General features: G+C 40.4%; 1 protein-coding gene across 5 annotated transcripts in view; it reads left to right on the plus strand.

The window, feature by feature from the left end:
• IWS1 (interacts with SUPT6H, CTD assembly factor 1) overlaps positions 1-13,831 on the plus strand; it is a 47,946-nt gene extending 34,115 nt beyond the window's left edge. For 2 of the 5 annotated variants that reach the window (XM_024738016.1, XM_024738017.1), the window contains exons 9-14: positions 581-710; positions 1,831-1,948; positions 4,755-4,866; positions 5,439-5,495; positions 8,526-8,637; positions 13,467-13,831. In XM_024738016.1, coding sequence (XP_024593784.1) covers positions 581-710; positions 1,831-1,948; positions 4,755-4,866; positions 5,439-5,495; positions 8,526-8,637; positions 13,467-13,598 — 661 coding nt within the window. In that variant the 3' untranslated portion in view covers positions 13,599-13,831. Of the gene's footprint in view, positions 1-580; positions 711-1,830; positions 1,949-4,754; positions 4,881-5,438; positions 5,496-8,525; positions 8,638-13,466 lie in introns of those variants that run through there. The other 3 variants (XR_003002273.1, XR_003002274.1, XR_003002275.1) reach the window with 3 other exon arrangements.
• Positions 13,832-14,116: the final 285 nt, after the last annotated feature.

A 14,116-nucleotide genomic window follows, 5' to 3' on the forward strand; every position in this document is an offset into this window, starting at 1 on the left:
ATTGCTACCCCTATCCCAACAGAAAAAATTATCTGTGCCAGATTTCATATATATAATGTCATGTTCCCTGTTACCATAATTGATTCTAGTACATAAAATGGAATTTGAATAGTATCAGTATTCATTGGGATTTTTTTTCTGCTAGGAGAATGGTATTCTCCCTGGTGTCCTGCAAAGAATAGCACAATTCTGGGTTCTGTCTTACTTGAAACAGTTTGAGGCTCACTATTCTCATAGATAAAACATTTTTTTTTCTTAGCTGTAATAATTAAAGCTCATTATTCTTACAGTCTGTACCATTCATATCAGCATTACCTTTTGCAATTTGGTGTGGTTTTTTTCCTTTAACACATCATCTTTACCTATCAAGTCTGTTTGTTTCTTGAAAATAGGAACTAAATTTCATATTGGCTGTTGAAGTCTATGAATAGGTGCTCAGTAAATAATGTATATGAGTCAGTTTTTAAAAGCAGTTTTTGGAAACATCACTAAATCTGTAAGAAAATCCAAAGGAAGCTACAATAGAATCAACATTCATAGACTTGACTTTTTTTTTTTTTAATTCTTCCTCTTATTACAGGCAGGACCTTAAAGAAACATTTATTGACAGTGGTGTGATGTCTGCCATCAAAGAATGGCTCTCCCCTCTACCAGATAGGAGTTTGCCGGCACTAAAGATTCGAGAAGAGCTGTTGAAGATTCTGCAAGAGGTCAGAGGCAGATAATCTGACTTGTTTGCTCTTCATTAGTTATCTACTGTGGTTTGTATTATCATAACCTCTGTATTTTGCCATATATTTATATATTCTCTCTGCCACAGCCTATCAGGAGTTTTATTAGGTGTGTTTTTTAGGAACATACCAAATAAAATGAGCATGAAAGGAAGGCCTTTGGGCTTCCCTGGTGGCGCAGTGATTGAGAGTCCGCCTGCCAATGCAGGGGACACGGGTTCGTGCCCCGGTCCGGGAAGATCCCACATGCCGTGGAGCAGTTGGGCCCGTGAGCCATGGCTGCTGAGCCTGGGCATCCAGAGCCTGTGCTCCACAACGGGAGAGGCCACAACAGTGAGAGGCCCACGTACCGCAAGAAAAAAAAAAAAAAAAAAAAAGGAAGGCCTTTTAAAACTTTGTGTGACTGTGGTATTGAAGGAAAAAAGATCTTGGAGTAGCTCTGGTTTATCTGAGAAGAGTAGTATAGTAGTGGGCATGTTGTAGGGAGGCACTTGAAGTAGAAAGAGCACCAGCTTCAGCATCAGATAAGCATGCATTTGAATCTTGATCTGGGCCACCTTTATGTGGCTGAGACACCTTGGGCAAGCTACTTAACTTCTGAAGGAATTCCCGAGGAACCTGCCACGTGCCAGGTGTTTTTTAAATATATAGGTTCATTTATTCCTCACAACAAACCTGCAAGGTAGGTGTATTATCTCCATTTTACAGATGAGGAAATTAAGACTCAGAGAAGTTAAATGACTTGTCCAAGGTCACATAGCTAGCAGATGGCTGTGGTTGGGTTCAGACTTAGGTCTGTTTGGTTCAGAGGCCTGAGAGGACCCTTGATTTATTAAGCTGCTAATCTCTGAGGATGCTTAGTTCACACTTTCTCACACTGTTAAGTTTTACTTCAACTCAGTGGTAGTACTGAACTCTCAACTACTGATGTAAACACAAAGTATCTTTGTGTTCAGTGTCCATAGACCCTTGAAAATATAACTTTTTTGTTATTTGTTCTATTGTGAATGAACCAGGTCTTGCAGGCCCTCTAGAGTAGATTGGCAGGACTCCCAGCTTCAGAATGATTAATATGTATGTCTGTGTTTATGTTCCCCAGCTACCTAGTGTGAGCCAGGAGACCCTGAAGCATAGTGGGATTGGACGAGCAGTGATGTATCTTTATAAACACCCCAAGGAATCAAGGTCCAACAAGGACATGGCAGGGAAATTAATCAGTATGTACATTTTACTTTTTGTTTGGTGTGTTTATGTATATACAGAGACATGTATATATAAAAGCTAACTATATTTTTACCAATTTTCATTTAAAATGAGTCAGTGAAATGGAGTAGGAAAATTTTTTGATACCTTCTTATAGGTACTAAGCTTTTTTCCCTTAGACTTAAAATGCTTCTCAGTATATTTAAGTATGCTCTCCAGTATATAACAAGTAAAATGATGCATTTTCTAATCATGGATCAGGAGCATGTAGAGAGAGAGGGATTAGAATGTCAGCCCTGGAGTCGGTCATACCTGGGTTCAAATCCTAGATTTACCACCTACCTTACTGCATATCCTTGGGCTAGTGATTTAAGCTCTAAGCCTTGGTTTCCTCCTCTGTGAAACAGAGAATTATGTGTTTAGTTTGGGTTGTCTGACAGAATAAGTGAGAAGGTGTATGTAAAGCATGGTGCCTAGAATACAGTAAGTCTTCAAGAAATGTTAGCCACTGCTGCTATTGTTGTTATTTTTATAATGGTCTCCAAAGCCTTTGTGTGTTATTACTTAATGATAACAGCGAAATCCAGAGGAATCTAACTGAAGTTCATTTACTCAGTTGCCATATTGTTTATGAACACCACATGCGTCTTCATCATCCTCCTTAACTCTTCCTGTGCTTTGTGTTGGAAAGAAATTTTTAAACTTCAACACTAATTTGAAATAGTAACTACTTTTGTATCTGAATACAGTAGTTATTTTTCTGTTGAATGTTTAAGACTATCAAAAGCCTTTCGAGAAATTTAATTTTTTTTATAAACTAGAGAAGTATTATATCTTCGATCTTATTAATGATCTGTAGTTTATTGCCTATTAAACAATAAGCATTTGATGCTTTGATGCAGTGGTTCTCGACGTTCTTTTTGCCCTAGGCAAGAGAGAAGCAAACTGTTCCCACTGGTACCTGTCATGTACGACAGGTGATTCTGAATCCAGGGTTGGGGACAGCGGGTCAGTTTTTAAAGAGATATAGACTCCCCTGAGACTCCTTCCTTCCTTCTTAGTTTGACAACACCTGTGTTCTGTCTGTAAAGGTCCTTTCTTGTTTTGATACAATGCAGTGATAAGAACAGAGACATCAGCTGGCACCTCTGGACTTTTACTGGCTAAACAGTGCGCATGTAGTACTTTTTTGTGTGACCACCTTAGCAGCTTTCTTAGACTTAATGGAAGTACAGACCCTACATCTGCACTATCAAAATGTAATTTTTAAAGATTTAGACCATTTTGACAAGTAATAAGGGAGTTGTTTTTGGTTAGAGTAAGAAAGTAGAGGAATTTCAAGATTTTCTGTTTTCAGTATTTGTAAATGATGTGACCAACAAGGGGTTAATATCCAAAATATACAAACAGCTCATGCAATTCAATATCAAAAAAAAAAACCATTAAAAAAATGGGCGGAGGACCTAAATAGACATTTCTCCAAAGAAGATATTCAGATGGCCAACAGGCACATGAAAAGATGCTGAACATTGCTAATTATTAGAGAAATGAAAATCAAAACCACAGTGAGGTATCACCTCACACCAGTCAGAATGGCCATCACCAATAAGTCTGCAACTAATAAATGCTGGAGAGGGTGTGGAGAAAAGGGAACCCTCCTACACTATTGGTGGGAATGTAAATTTGTGCAGCCACTATGGAAAACAATATGGAAGTTCCTTAAAACACTAAAAGTAGAACTTTCATACTATCCAGCAGTTCCACTCCTGGATATATATCCAGAAAAAAAATGAAAACTCTAATTCAAAAAGGTACATGTATCCCAGTGTTCATAGCAGCATTATTTATGATAGCCAAGACATGGAAGCAATCCAAATGCCCATCAACAGACAGTTGGCTTAATAAGATGTGGTACATATATACAATGGAATACTACTGAGCCATAAAAAAGAATGAAATATTGCCATTTGCAGCAACATGGATGGACCTAGAGAATATTGTGCTTAGTGAAATATATATTCCACATATAAGTGATATCATATAGTACTTGTCAGACAAAGACAAGTACTATATGATATCACTTATATGTGGAATCTAGAAAATAATACAAATGAATCTGTATACAAAACAGAAACAGACATACAGACATAGAAAACAAACTTACGGTTATCAAAGGGGAGAGAGAAGCGGGGAGGAACAAATTAGGAGTATGGGATTAGCAGATACAAAATATTATACGTGAAATAGATAAACAATAAAGATACACTGTATAGCACAGGGGATAATAACCTATAATGGAAAAAGCATCTGCCAAAAAAAGAATCACGGGCTTCCCTGGTGGCGCAGTGGTTGAGAGTCCGCCTGCCGATGCAGGGGACACGGGAAAAAAAAAAAAAAAAATCACTATGCTGTACACCTGAAACTAAATATTGTAAATCAACCATACTTCAATTTAAAAAAAAAAACAAAAGATTTTCTGTTTTCAAGAGACTAAATTTAGAAATTAAACTGTCTTTATGAAATAACACAGCTAGTTGATGACCTTCAAAGTGAGTTAGATGTTACTTTCTTTAAGCCTCTGTGGTGATTACAGGTTTAAGTGATCTTTTTATATTGAATTTTCTGAATCAGCTGGAGCTAGTTGTGATGCTGGTATCATGCTGTGTTTATTCTACAAATGGTCCTGAAATAATGTTATCTTTAAGGAAAGAATGTGCTTAATGCCTAGAATATGACTTTACACTAGGGTATGATTATCTCAAAGAATGGTAGTAGAAATGCTACTTTATGGGCTAAATAATTAATTTTTCTCTGTTGTAGATGAATGGTCTCGGCCTATATTTGGTCTTACTTCAAACTACAAAGGAATGACAAGAGAAGAAAGGGAGCAGAGAGACCTAGAACAGATGCCTCAACGGCGAAGAATGAACAGGTAGGAGGGAACAGGTATGAGTAAGTGGAGTAAACGTTATTGTTGCGATAACTCAGGGCGGGGGGTGGTAATTAAGATCATTAAGAAACCTACAAGATGGTAGGATTTTGTCTTCCCTCTGCTTGATATGTCTTGTAGTTCATGATACTTTTTAGTTTAAATGTGGTAGTGTACAGTGAAGCTCCACACCCGCTCCCCTCCCAGGCTTTTCTGGTTGGATCTGGCCTCTGCCACCGTTCTGGAGGTTGCTTAGGTTGTTTCAGCCTCTTGCAGAAAAAACTTTCTCAGTCTCATTTCCAGATCCTTAAGAGAAAAAAAATTTTCGATTTGTATCAATAAACTGGATGTAGTTGCATCCAAGATGGCAGGGTCATTACAGGTGAGTGAAACCTGGTGTGCAAATGATCATTAAAATAAGTAGTACTTTTATAATATAATATTAGGAATTATTTTCCCTGATCCAGTGTAAAGGACCTGATGGTGGTCTAAGTTTGATATTTCATTTTGCTCTTTTTTCCTTAGTTATAAGGTCCTGACATTTCCTAATAACTCATCGATTACTTTTTTCCCAGCACTGGTGGTCAGACACCCCGAAGAGATTTGGAAAAGGTGCTGACAGGCGAGGAAAAGTAAGATTTTTGTATTGATTTTCAATGTAGACTGTATTGGGAATGTTCTGCTTGCTGCTTTGTTTTAAGAAAAATAGCAAATGAAATGATGCTCTGTTCACATTGGCAGGGGATGATTCCTAGTGTAGTATTTATTGAATATTCACATTCTGTGGGTACCCTGGAGGTTATAAGAATATTGAGAAATAGTTCATTCAGTAAAGATTTTGTTGCTGCTTGCTATGTGCTGGACTCTCTGGTAAACTCTGAAAATACAGAATCAAACTAAAAGTAGTCCATTCTCTCAGAAAGTCTTTAGAGGGATTGTAGGCAAAGGGGAGAGCTTAAGCAAAGATGTGGGGTAAGCACGCAAGGCCTGTTTTAGGGATGGCAAGTAGTCGGGCAGTAGTATGTTGCCTGAGGTGGTGGAAGGTAAGGTTGGAAATGCAGTTGTTGACCAAATTCTGAAGTGCTTTAAGTCAAGATGAGGAATTCTCACTTCTCTTTGTGGTTTCCTAGAAAGTTTTTGAGCATGGACGTGAAGTCGTCAGATTGATTTGGAATGCTTCTGCTGGTAGCACGATGTAGGATGGGTTGCAGGGCAGAGGAACTAAAGGCAGTGATACAGCTAAACGGAGACTGTAACGGAGAAGCAGAAGGGTGAGGAGCCCTCGCAGGTGTGCAACTGCCAGGACTCTGGCTGGGTGGGCGAGAAGTTGGCTAGAGTTGAAGGTACCACCCAGAATTTTAAACGTAAGCAACTGAGATGATGGTACTACCCTTCACTAGAGTGGAGAGGAGGAGTAGACGTGAAAACATAGATGATGTCTGTTTTGAGCATATTAAATGTAAGGTGACTGAGATAGTCCTATAATTATCCTGTGCTTAGAACTGGAATTTGGGCTAGAGACATAGATTTGATAGTTAACCTCCGTAGAAAAGATTGTTGACTCAAGAGAGTACAGAGTGGGCTTCCCTGGTGGCGCAGTGGTTGAGAGTACGCCTGCCGATGCAGGGGACGCGGGTTCGTGCCCCGGTCCGGGAAGATCCCACATGCCGCAGAGCGGCTGGGCCCGCGAGCCATGGCCGCTGAGCCTGCGCGTCCGGAGCCTGTGCTCCGCAACGGGAGAGGCCACAGCAGTGAGAGGCCCGCGTACCGCAAAAAAAAAGAGAGAGTACAGAGTAAGAAATAAACTGAACCCTTTGAAAAGGGTTGTAGCCAGTGAAGGCCAGCGAGCAGATGTGGTCCTACACGTTGGAGGAGAACCCAGAGGAGAATGAGGCCACGCTGGAGGGGGCCATGGCAGAGGGTAGGCTTCACGGGGGTTTGTGCAGTGAGGGCTGGCAATCAGGTAGCACCCAGATCGCAAAAGGAGAACGAGAAATGAGCTAGAGGGAGCAAATGTCGTTTGCTTGTGGACAGGTGTGCTGACAGTGGCTTCAGGGGAAAAATAAGAGTTGTGGGAGATTTTCTAGTCAGTTAATGTATATGAAAGTTATAGAAGTTTCAGTTCACGTATATGAAAGTTACAGAAGCTTGATACTAAGAATGGAGTAAACCATACAAGGGAATAGAAACAATTTCAGAATTTTTTAGCCTTCTCTTCCTCTTCTTCCCCCACCCCTGCAAATACCCACCCTCCGTTTACCACTGAGGTGGTTAGTTACCTGAAGGTTGAACGATTCGAATTCCCAGACATCAAATAGGCTTTACTTTTGAAGGATGATAGTCTTAGGTTAGTCTAGCACGATAGTTCTCAAATTTGTACATAAAAGTTACTGTATGTGATGCCATCCAGTGCTGGCAAGGATGCAGAGAAACTAGATCACTCATCCATTGCTGCGGGGTGAAATGGCACAGCTGCCCTGGAAAATAGTTCGGCAGTTTCTTGTAAGGTTGGACATGCAACCACCATACAACCCAGCACTTGCACAAGATTCTCAGGCATTTATCCCCAAGAAATGAAAACTTACGTTTGTGCAAAAACCTGTCCATTAGTAGTACAGCTTTATTCGTAATAGTCCACAACTGGAAACAACCCAGATGTCCTTCAGCAAGTGAATGGTTCAACAGACCATGGTATATTCATACCATAGAGTACTGCTCAGCAAGTAAATGGAACAAAATATTGATAGATGTAACAACTTGGTTGGATCCTCAAGGGCATTATGTTGAGTGGATAAAGCCAATTTCTAAACGTTACATGGTGTATTATTCCATTTATATGACATTCTTCAAATGCCAGCCTTACAGAAATTAGTAGATTCACGGTCACCAGGGGCTAGGGACTGGGCAAATGGGGTAGGGAGGTGGACATGTTTACTAAAGGGCAATAGGAGGGATCCTCTGGTGGATACACAAACTTACACGCATGATAAAATTGCATAGAACTAAATACACACACACACAGATAAATGAGTGCACATAAAGCTGGGGAAATGTAAATAAAAATTGATAGATTATAGCAACGTCAATATCCTGGTTGTAATATTGTACTATAGTTTTTGCATGTTGTTACCTTTGGGAGAGACACTGGATCTCTCTGCATTAATTCTTGCAACTGCATGTGAATCTATAATTATCTCGAACTTTTTTAAAAACAAGAAACAGACCAAAAAATTACTGTATGAGTTGCATATGCAAAACCATGTAAACTACTTTATGGGCATAGTCAGTCTGGGGGGTCATTTTGACTCCCTGGTTTTTCACCTCACAAGTGAACACATGAGTGACTCTATTAGACCAGAGAAATTGAGATTCAGAGTCCTGATGGAGGAACCAGCCTTAGAAAGGAGAGATGCGATTATATCTGAAGCTGAGGAGAGGTGAAAAGGAGTCCTGAAAATGCAGAGGAAATTGGCTTTGAGGGGGAAGTTGAGCCATTGGTACAGCAGTGTGAGTGATGATGAGGCCATCTAAGACAGACAGCAGGATGCTGGAGCGGGTGACTTCGGGAGGGCAGAGGAGGTTTGACACAGATATGCAGCCGAATGGGATGGACCCGGGTGTGGTCGGCTACATAAGCAGCATGCTCTTCTTCCCGTTCTCAGGGCTCTTAGACCTGGAGATCCTGGATTCTGTGCCCGGGCAAGGGTCCCCATGCCCTCGAACAAGGACTATGTTGTCAGGCCCAAGTGGAATGTGGAAATGGAGTCGTCCAGGGTAAGCAAGCAGGGAGACAGCAAGGTGGATCTGAAATGCAGATTACTGTTCGTCTTTTACTTCGTGTTCAATAACCCTTAACAGCTCTTAAGGTTTATCTGTTTTGACGAGAGCTATTTTCTGGTCACTTATCTAGCCAGATCACTTATTGCTGATGAAGTTTACTTCAGACTTAAAGAAACATTATCAAGTTGGGAAGTTTCCTCTTATTAATCCCTTTATTTCAACTGAATCTTGAAGCCTAGAGTGTTGTGGTACAGTCGTTTTTTTTTTTAAGAACCCTGAGAAACAAAACTCACCTGCTTCTGCAACCTACCCCTCCCTTTCTATTCAGCTGTTTTAAGTAATTCTGTTGTGAAGTGTTTATTAGGGTAGACACTTCTGCCATCACTGTAAATACTATTCGGTGATCCTTATTGCTTCTCAGTAATCTTTTTTTATTCTCCGTTCAAACTACTCTTTCTAGCCTGGTATTCTTAAAAAGGGCCTAAGCCGATTGGAAAAGCATAAGAGGCGATTTGCAGAACAGAAACGACTCAGCAAAGTGCACCGTGCTGTCAAGTTCAGCATTGAAGGCAACAGGATGCCCCTGTAGGCCTGGCCCTACCGGAGCGTATCCGGGAGGTATCCCCAAGGAAGCATGCTCTGTGCATGGGCTTGAGTTGTCAGCAGCTAGAGTGAAAACAGTGTGTGTGTGCTTTCTTAACCAGAAAAGGCCAGGACCACTTTTAGTTGATGAAATAATGACCCTAACAGGCACTTAGTGACATTCTAGTCCTCTTGAATATTGAGAAATTGATACGGGATTCCCTTCCTAGAGACTAATAGATAATTACCTCACGGCTAGGCATTTTGGTCTTTCTGACTGGTACCCTTTTTATTAAAAAGGTTTTTGTTAGGGCCTGGAATCCGAGTGGTCTCCCTTACAGGCATGTAATTGGTTAGTAACGTCTTGGTGAAAGGGAGGTGGCTTCTTTTCTTCTTGTCAGTGGCTCAGTAACTGCATTTGAGGGCTCACTGCATAAAGCCTGACACTGAATATTTAGGAGATAAATTTAATTAATACATATTCAGTTCATGGTCGGAAATGAAGAAGACTTTGAAACATTTGTAAAGCCAGACTCACTGACCTGCTGTGCTCGGAGGTTAACGGTGGCGCCTTTGCGGCAGTGCCCTCCTGAGCATCTGTCTGAGTGTGTTGCCTTCCTTTTGTGACTCCTCCGTGACCCCTGCTTTGGCAGCTGTTTCCACAGACAGACACACTCACCTTCCTGCCGTTTCACTTTGTTGTTAAGCTACTGTCAAAACAAAGCACACAGTCTTACTTAATGAGAATAAATAAAGGGTAGAAGAGCACTGGTTCAGTGCTAAGAATTTCTTCACCTCTACTTCCTTCCCTTTTTTCTTCCCACCCCCCCTTTTTTAGGCCACACCTCAGGGCTTGCGGGACCTCAGTTCCCTGACCAGGGATTGAACCCCGGGCCACGGCAGTGAAAAACATGAAATCCTAACCACTAGGCCACCAGGGAAGTCCCCTTCCTCCCTTTTTTCTTCTTTCCATTTCCATGTCCCTTGATATCCCTCCTTCCCCCCCACCACCCCTGTTTCTCTTTACCTTTACTTTTCTCACTGTCTCTTCCATCCTTTTATTCCTCTCTTTTGTAATACATTTTCTACCCCAGCAGACTATTTTGAGAATCAAGAACTATAATAGGGCAGTGAAAAACGTAATAAAAAATCCTAGTGGCCAGTCTTCTTTGGAAGGGTGTGTGCCTGTCCGCTGGTGTTGCTGGTTCTGATCCCACCCTCCCTGTAGGTGATGGGGAGGTGGGCAGAGGTGGCCCAGCCTGTTGCTAGAGCAAGAGGTGGCCAGCGTGATGAGAGGGGAATTCAAGCAGAGTTCTTCTCCTTCATCCCCAACACTCCCCAGATCAAAACGGGCTGGTATTTATCTTGGCCTGTGTCTGGCTTACAGAGCTCTGTCAAAAAAAGAAAAAAAATAATAAGGCATGTTTTGGGGGCTGGTAGGCCCATGTTACGTTTCAGTAAATTGTCCTTAAACCACCTGACACTGTTTTCCTGTTCAAGAAGTTTCCTTACATATGCACTCAAGGCTTTCACATTGCACAGACACTAATGAGTGTTACTAGAAAACATGTTTCCCAAGAAGAAAACTGGAGTGAGTAAATGGCTTTCAAATGAAACTCTTTTTGTTTTAAATGTAATTTTTATTTTTGAAATTACGAGAGTAAATATACTAGAGAATAAACCCCACTTCCCAAGTCCTGCTCTTCCTCTGTGTAAGTCACCACTGTTAACAATTTTGATGTGTTACATGTACTTTCAGTAATGCTTTAAACTTAGTTTTTTCTGCTTACAATTGTAGAAAATTTTGAGATTATAAAGAGAAAAATCACTCACCACTCAAAAGCAATTTGATAAAATTTTTGCCTTGTTTTCTATTGATACTTTAATATAATTAAAATTATATTGTATAGAATTTTGATCACTTCTCATTAAACCGCCTTATAGAGTTATCATTTGTAATGGCTGCATAATAGTCTATCATGTGAATATATAATTTGTTTATTCATTCCTCTATGGTTTCTGATTTTTCGCTTCTAAATAATGCAGTAACCTGTGCTACATTGTATGTTTATATGCTAATTTTTTCCATGGAATGCTTTTAAAATAACATTAAAATGGCACAAGCAGTGCATGTTTTTATATAAACTTTTAAATACGAAAAGCACAAATAAAATTAATGTCACTTGTAATCCCACCGCACCTTAATATTAACATTTTGGGTTATTTCTTTCCAGTCCTTTATATATGTGTACATAAACATTATTACTGGTTTGGAGAGGGTTTTGTTGGAGGTGGTGGTGTTTTTTTGTTTTTGTTTTTTAACTTTTAATCAAAATTGTGATCATACTCATTTATACCTTGTTGGGTTTGTGTTTTACTTAACATGGTAATAATTCATTTGAGTTAACATCCTTCAGTGACTTAATATTGTGTTGTAATATGATTGTACCATATTTTTTTAAGCAAACCCCTCTTGCTAATCTTTTAGGCTACTTTTGGTTTTTCACTGATAAAGCAGTGCAGCATACAGCTTTACTGTCCTAAGGAAGTGGTGTAGAGAAGTCATTGAATTTGACAGGCTAGGTACTCAGTTCTGTGTGTTTTCAGGCTTGGGGTAACCAGGCATCTGCCAGATACAAGTCATACAAGCTGTAACTAGGAGTAGGTCAGCACAGCCTGGGCATGTCCCAGTTGCTGAGGCTAGAGGGTCAGATTATTAGAGAAGGTCCTGGGAGTGGACAAGGAGAAGTCCAGGCTGAGGGGTAGAGCTGCTGGGAGTTGGGCAGTTGGCAGAGATCTGAGCAGCTAAGGCTTCCGTTGTGGACTGATTGCAGCTACTAAAAATCAGGGCACATTGTCTGAAAGGAAATCAGATATTTGGGACTGTCTAGAAATTTGGGGTATTGCATGCATAGGGTGATAGTCGCATAACTTTCTCATCTGATAATGAATTTTTATGCTCCCTTAGACTACTAGTGCCCAGGATTAAAATTGATATAAAATAATATTTGAAATTGGGATGTATGTAGAAAATCTAGGATGGATGATCAATGCAGCTCTTGTTCAAGAATGACTTAGAGGTCTTTGCTTATAACTGAGGTGAGATAAGGCTTGGGGGAGGTCTCCCCAACTCAAAAGAACTTCACCACACTGGTACCGACCCTAGAGTGTCTCCTAGTCTCCACCTTATTTTAGCATTCTTTGAATTGAGCTTCACAGGTGATTCAGTAGTAAACATCTGGGGAGAAGAATTAGAAAATCCCATCTTTTTTTAACCACTCGACAGTCGTAAAGATTGGAATTGTTAGATTACTGTAGCCAGCAAGAAGAGTTTGCCCTGATCTGACATAAATGGCAGGCCTTTTCAACATTTCTAAAAGGTGTCAATTTCTTGGAGACCACACCTTTTCAGACATAGTCTTTTCAAAGTAGAAGAGAAATTACCTAACAAGCAAACCTTTAAACATAAAGGGCAAGCAGAAAGAGATGCAAGAAGTATAAGCCCCTTGGTTCAAGAGAATTAATTTACTTTTCTTTTTGTGTCAAACTAATTGATTGCAAAGTAGTAGTAATAGCAATAATAGCTGCTTTTATTTTGAGCGCCGATTCTGTGCTAGCCTCTGTGCTTGTATTTGTTGTTATTATCTTATTCACTTCTCCCAGCAGTCCTGGAAGTAGTTCACACAAGGGGCATCATTTGTACAGGGTTACAGAACCCTGACTAGTTTCTAATCGGAAACTAGAGTTCCAGCAAGCACCTAGCGGTTCTAACCTCATTCATTATGCTTCAGGCTTTTTCTCGATGACTTTCCTTGCCTTAGAAGATCATTATTTTTTATGCCAGCACTGTTTGAAGGTGTATGTATCAAGCGGTCACCTCCACATTTGGTCTTTGAAAGGGAGAAGCATACAGTCAAAATGTAATCTGATGGAATTAGGGGGATCGTAGTTTCAGTTTTAACCCCCCTTTCTCTCTTCTAGCAAATTTCCGTGGACTAGAGGCAAAATTTGAAAGTAAGGCACAGATAAGAACAAAATTATTCTCCATTGAGAGAATTTAATATGCTTTTCTAACACTGCTGTGTATACTTGCTCTGTTCCTGAGGTCACCAAAGCTTATTCTGGTTATTCCAGAGCTGGGAGCTCTTCTGTCTGCTGACTTTCAGATAAAAGAAGACGAAAGACAAAACTAAGTGTATGTGTTTCAATAATTTGCTCTTTAATTTTTACCCCACTCTTAGTTTCAGGGGACCTCCAAGAAGGGTATCAGTCGACTGGATAAACAGATGAGAAAGTTCACAGACATCAGGAAAAAAAGCAGATCTGCACACGCAGTAAAAATCAGCATCGAGGGCAATAAAATGCCCTTGTGACTGCCTGGGAGGTTCCCTACCTGCTCTTAAGAAATGCGCAATGGACTCTTTGGAGAAAGATGGTATTTTAAAAACTTTTTTAGTGTACCTGTAAATGATGCAGCTTGTAGCAAATATTGTCGTAGGACTTGCATTTCTCTCAGTTTTATTTAAAACCATTTGTTGTGCACTTTGTACAGAAGAATACTAGTCCTACTTCTATCAACTTTACACAATAAAATTCCATTCTGGTTTTGGGGGGCTGTCTCTTCATTGTCTTCGAGGATGCATTCTCCACGGGAGTGAAAATTAGTTCTTGGTGAGTGCAGAAAAATTTTAGATATTACAGTGGTTTGTGGCCCTTCAGAGTGTAGACTGCCTAACTGTGGTGTGCTTTGTCTGGTCATTACCCTTGGTTCCCGACCATGAGCTCCTACAACCCTTGGGATTCCTGGGTGCTAGGGACGTCTTTGTGATGCGAATGAGGTGAGTCATGGTAGACCCCTGGAGAGCTTTAGGTGGGGGCCGGTCACCAGAAA

The sequence above is a fragment of the Neophocaena asiaeorientalis genome, unplaced genomic scaffold (assembly GCF_003031525.2).
Source record: "Neophocaena asiaeorientalis asiaeorientalis breed wild unplaced genomic scaffold, Neophocaena_asiaeorientalis_V1.1 scaffold98, whole genome shotgun sequence".
NCBI classification, from domain to species: Eukaryota; Metazoa; Chordata; class Mammalia; order Artiodactyla; family Phocoenidae; genus Neophocaena; species Neophocaena asiaeorientalis.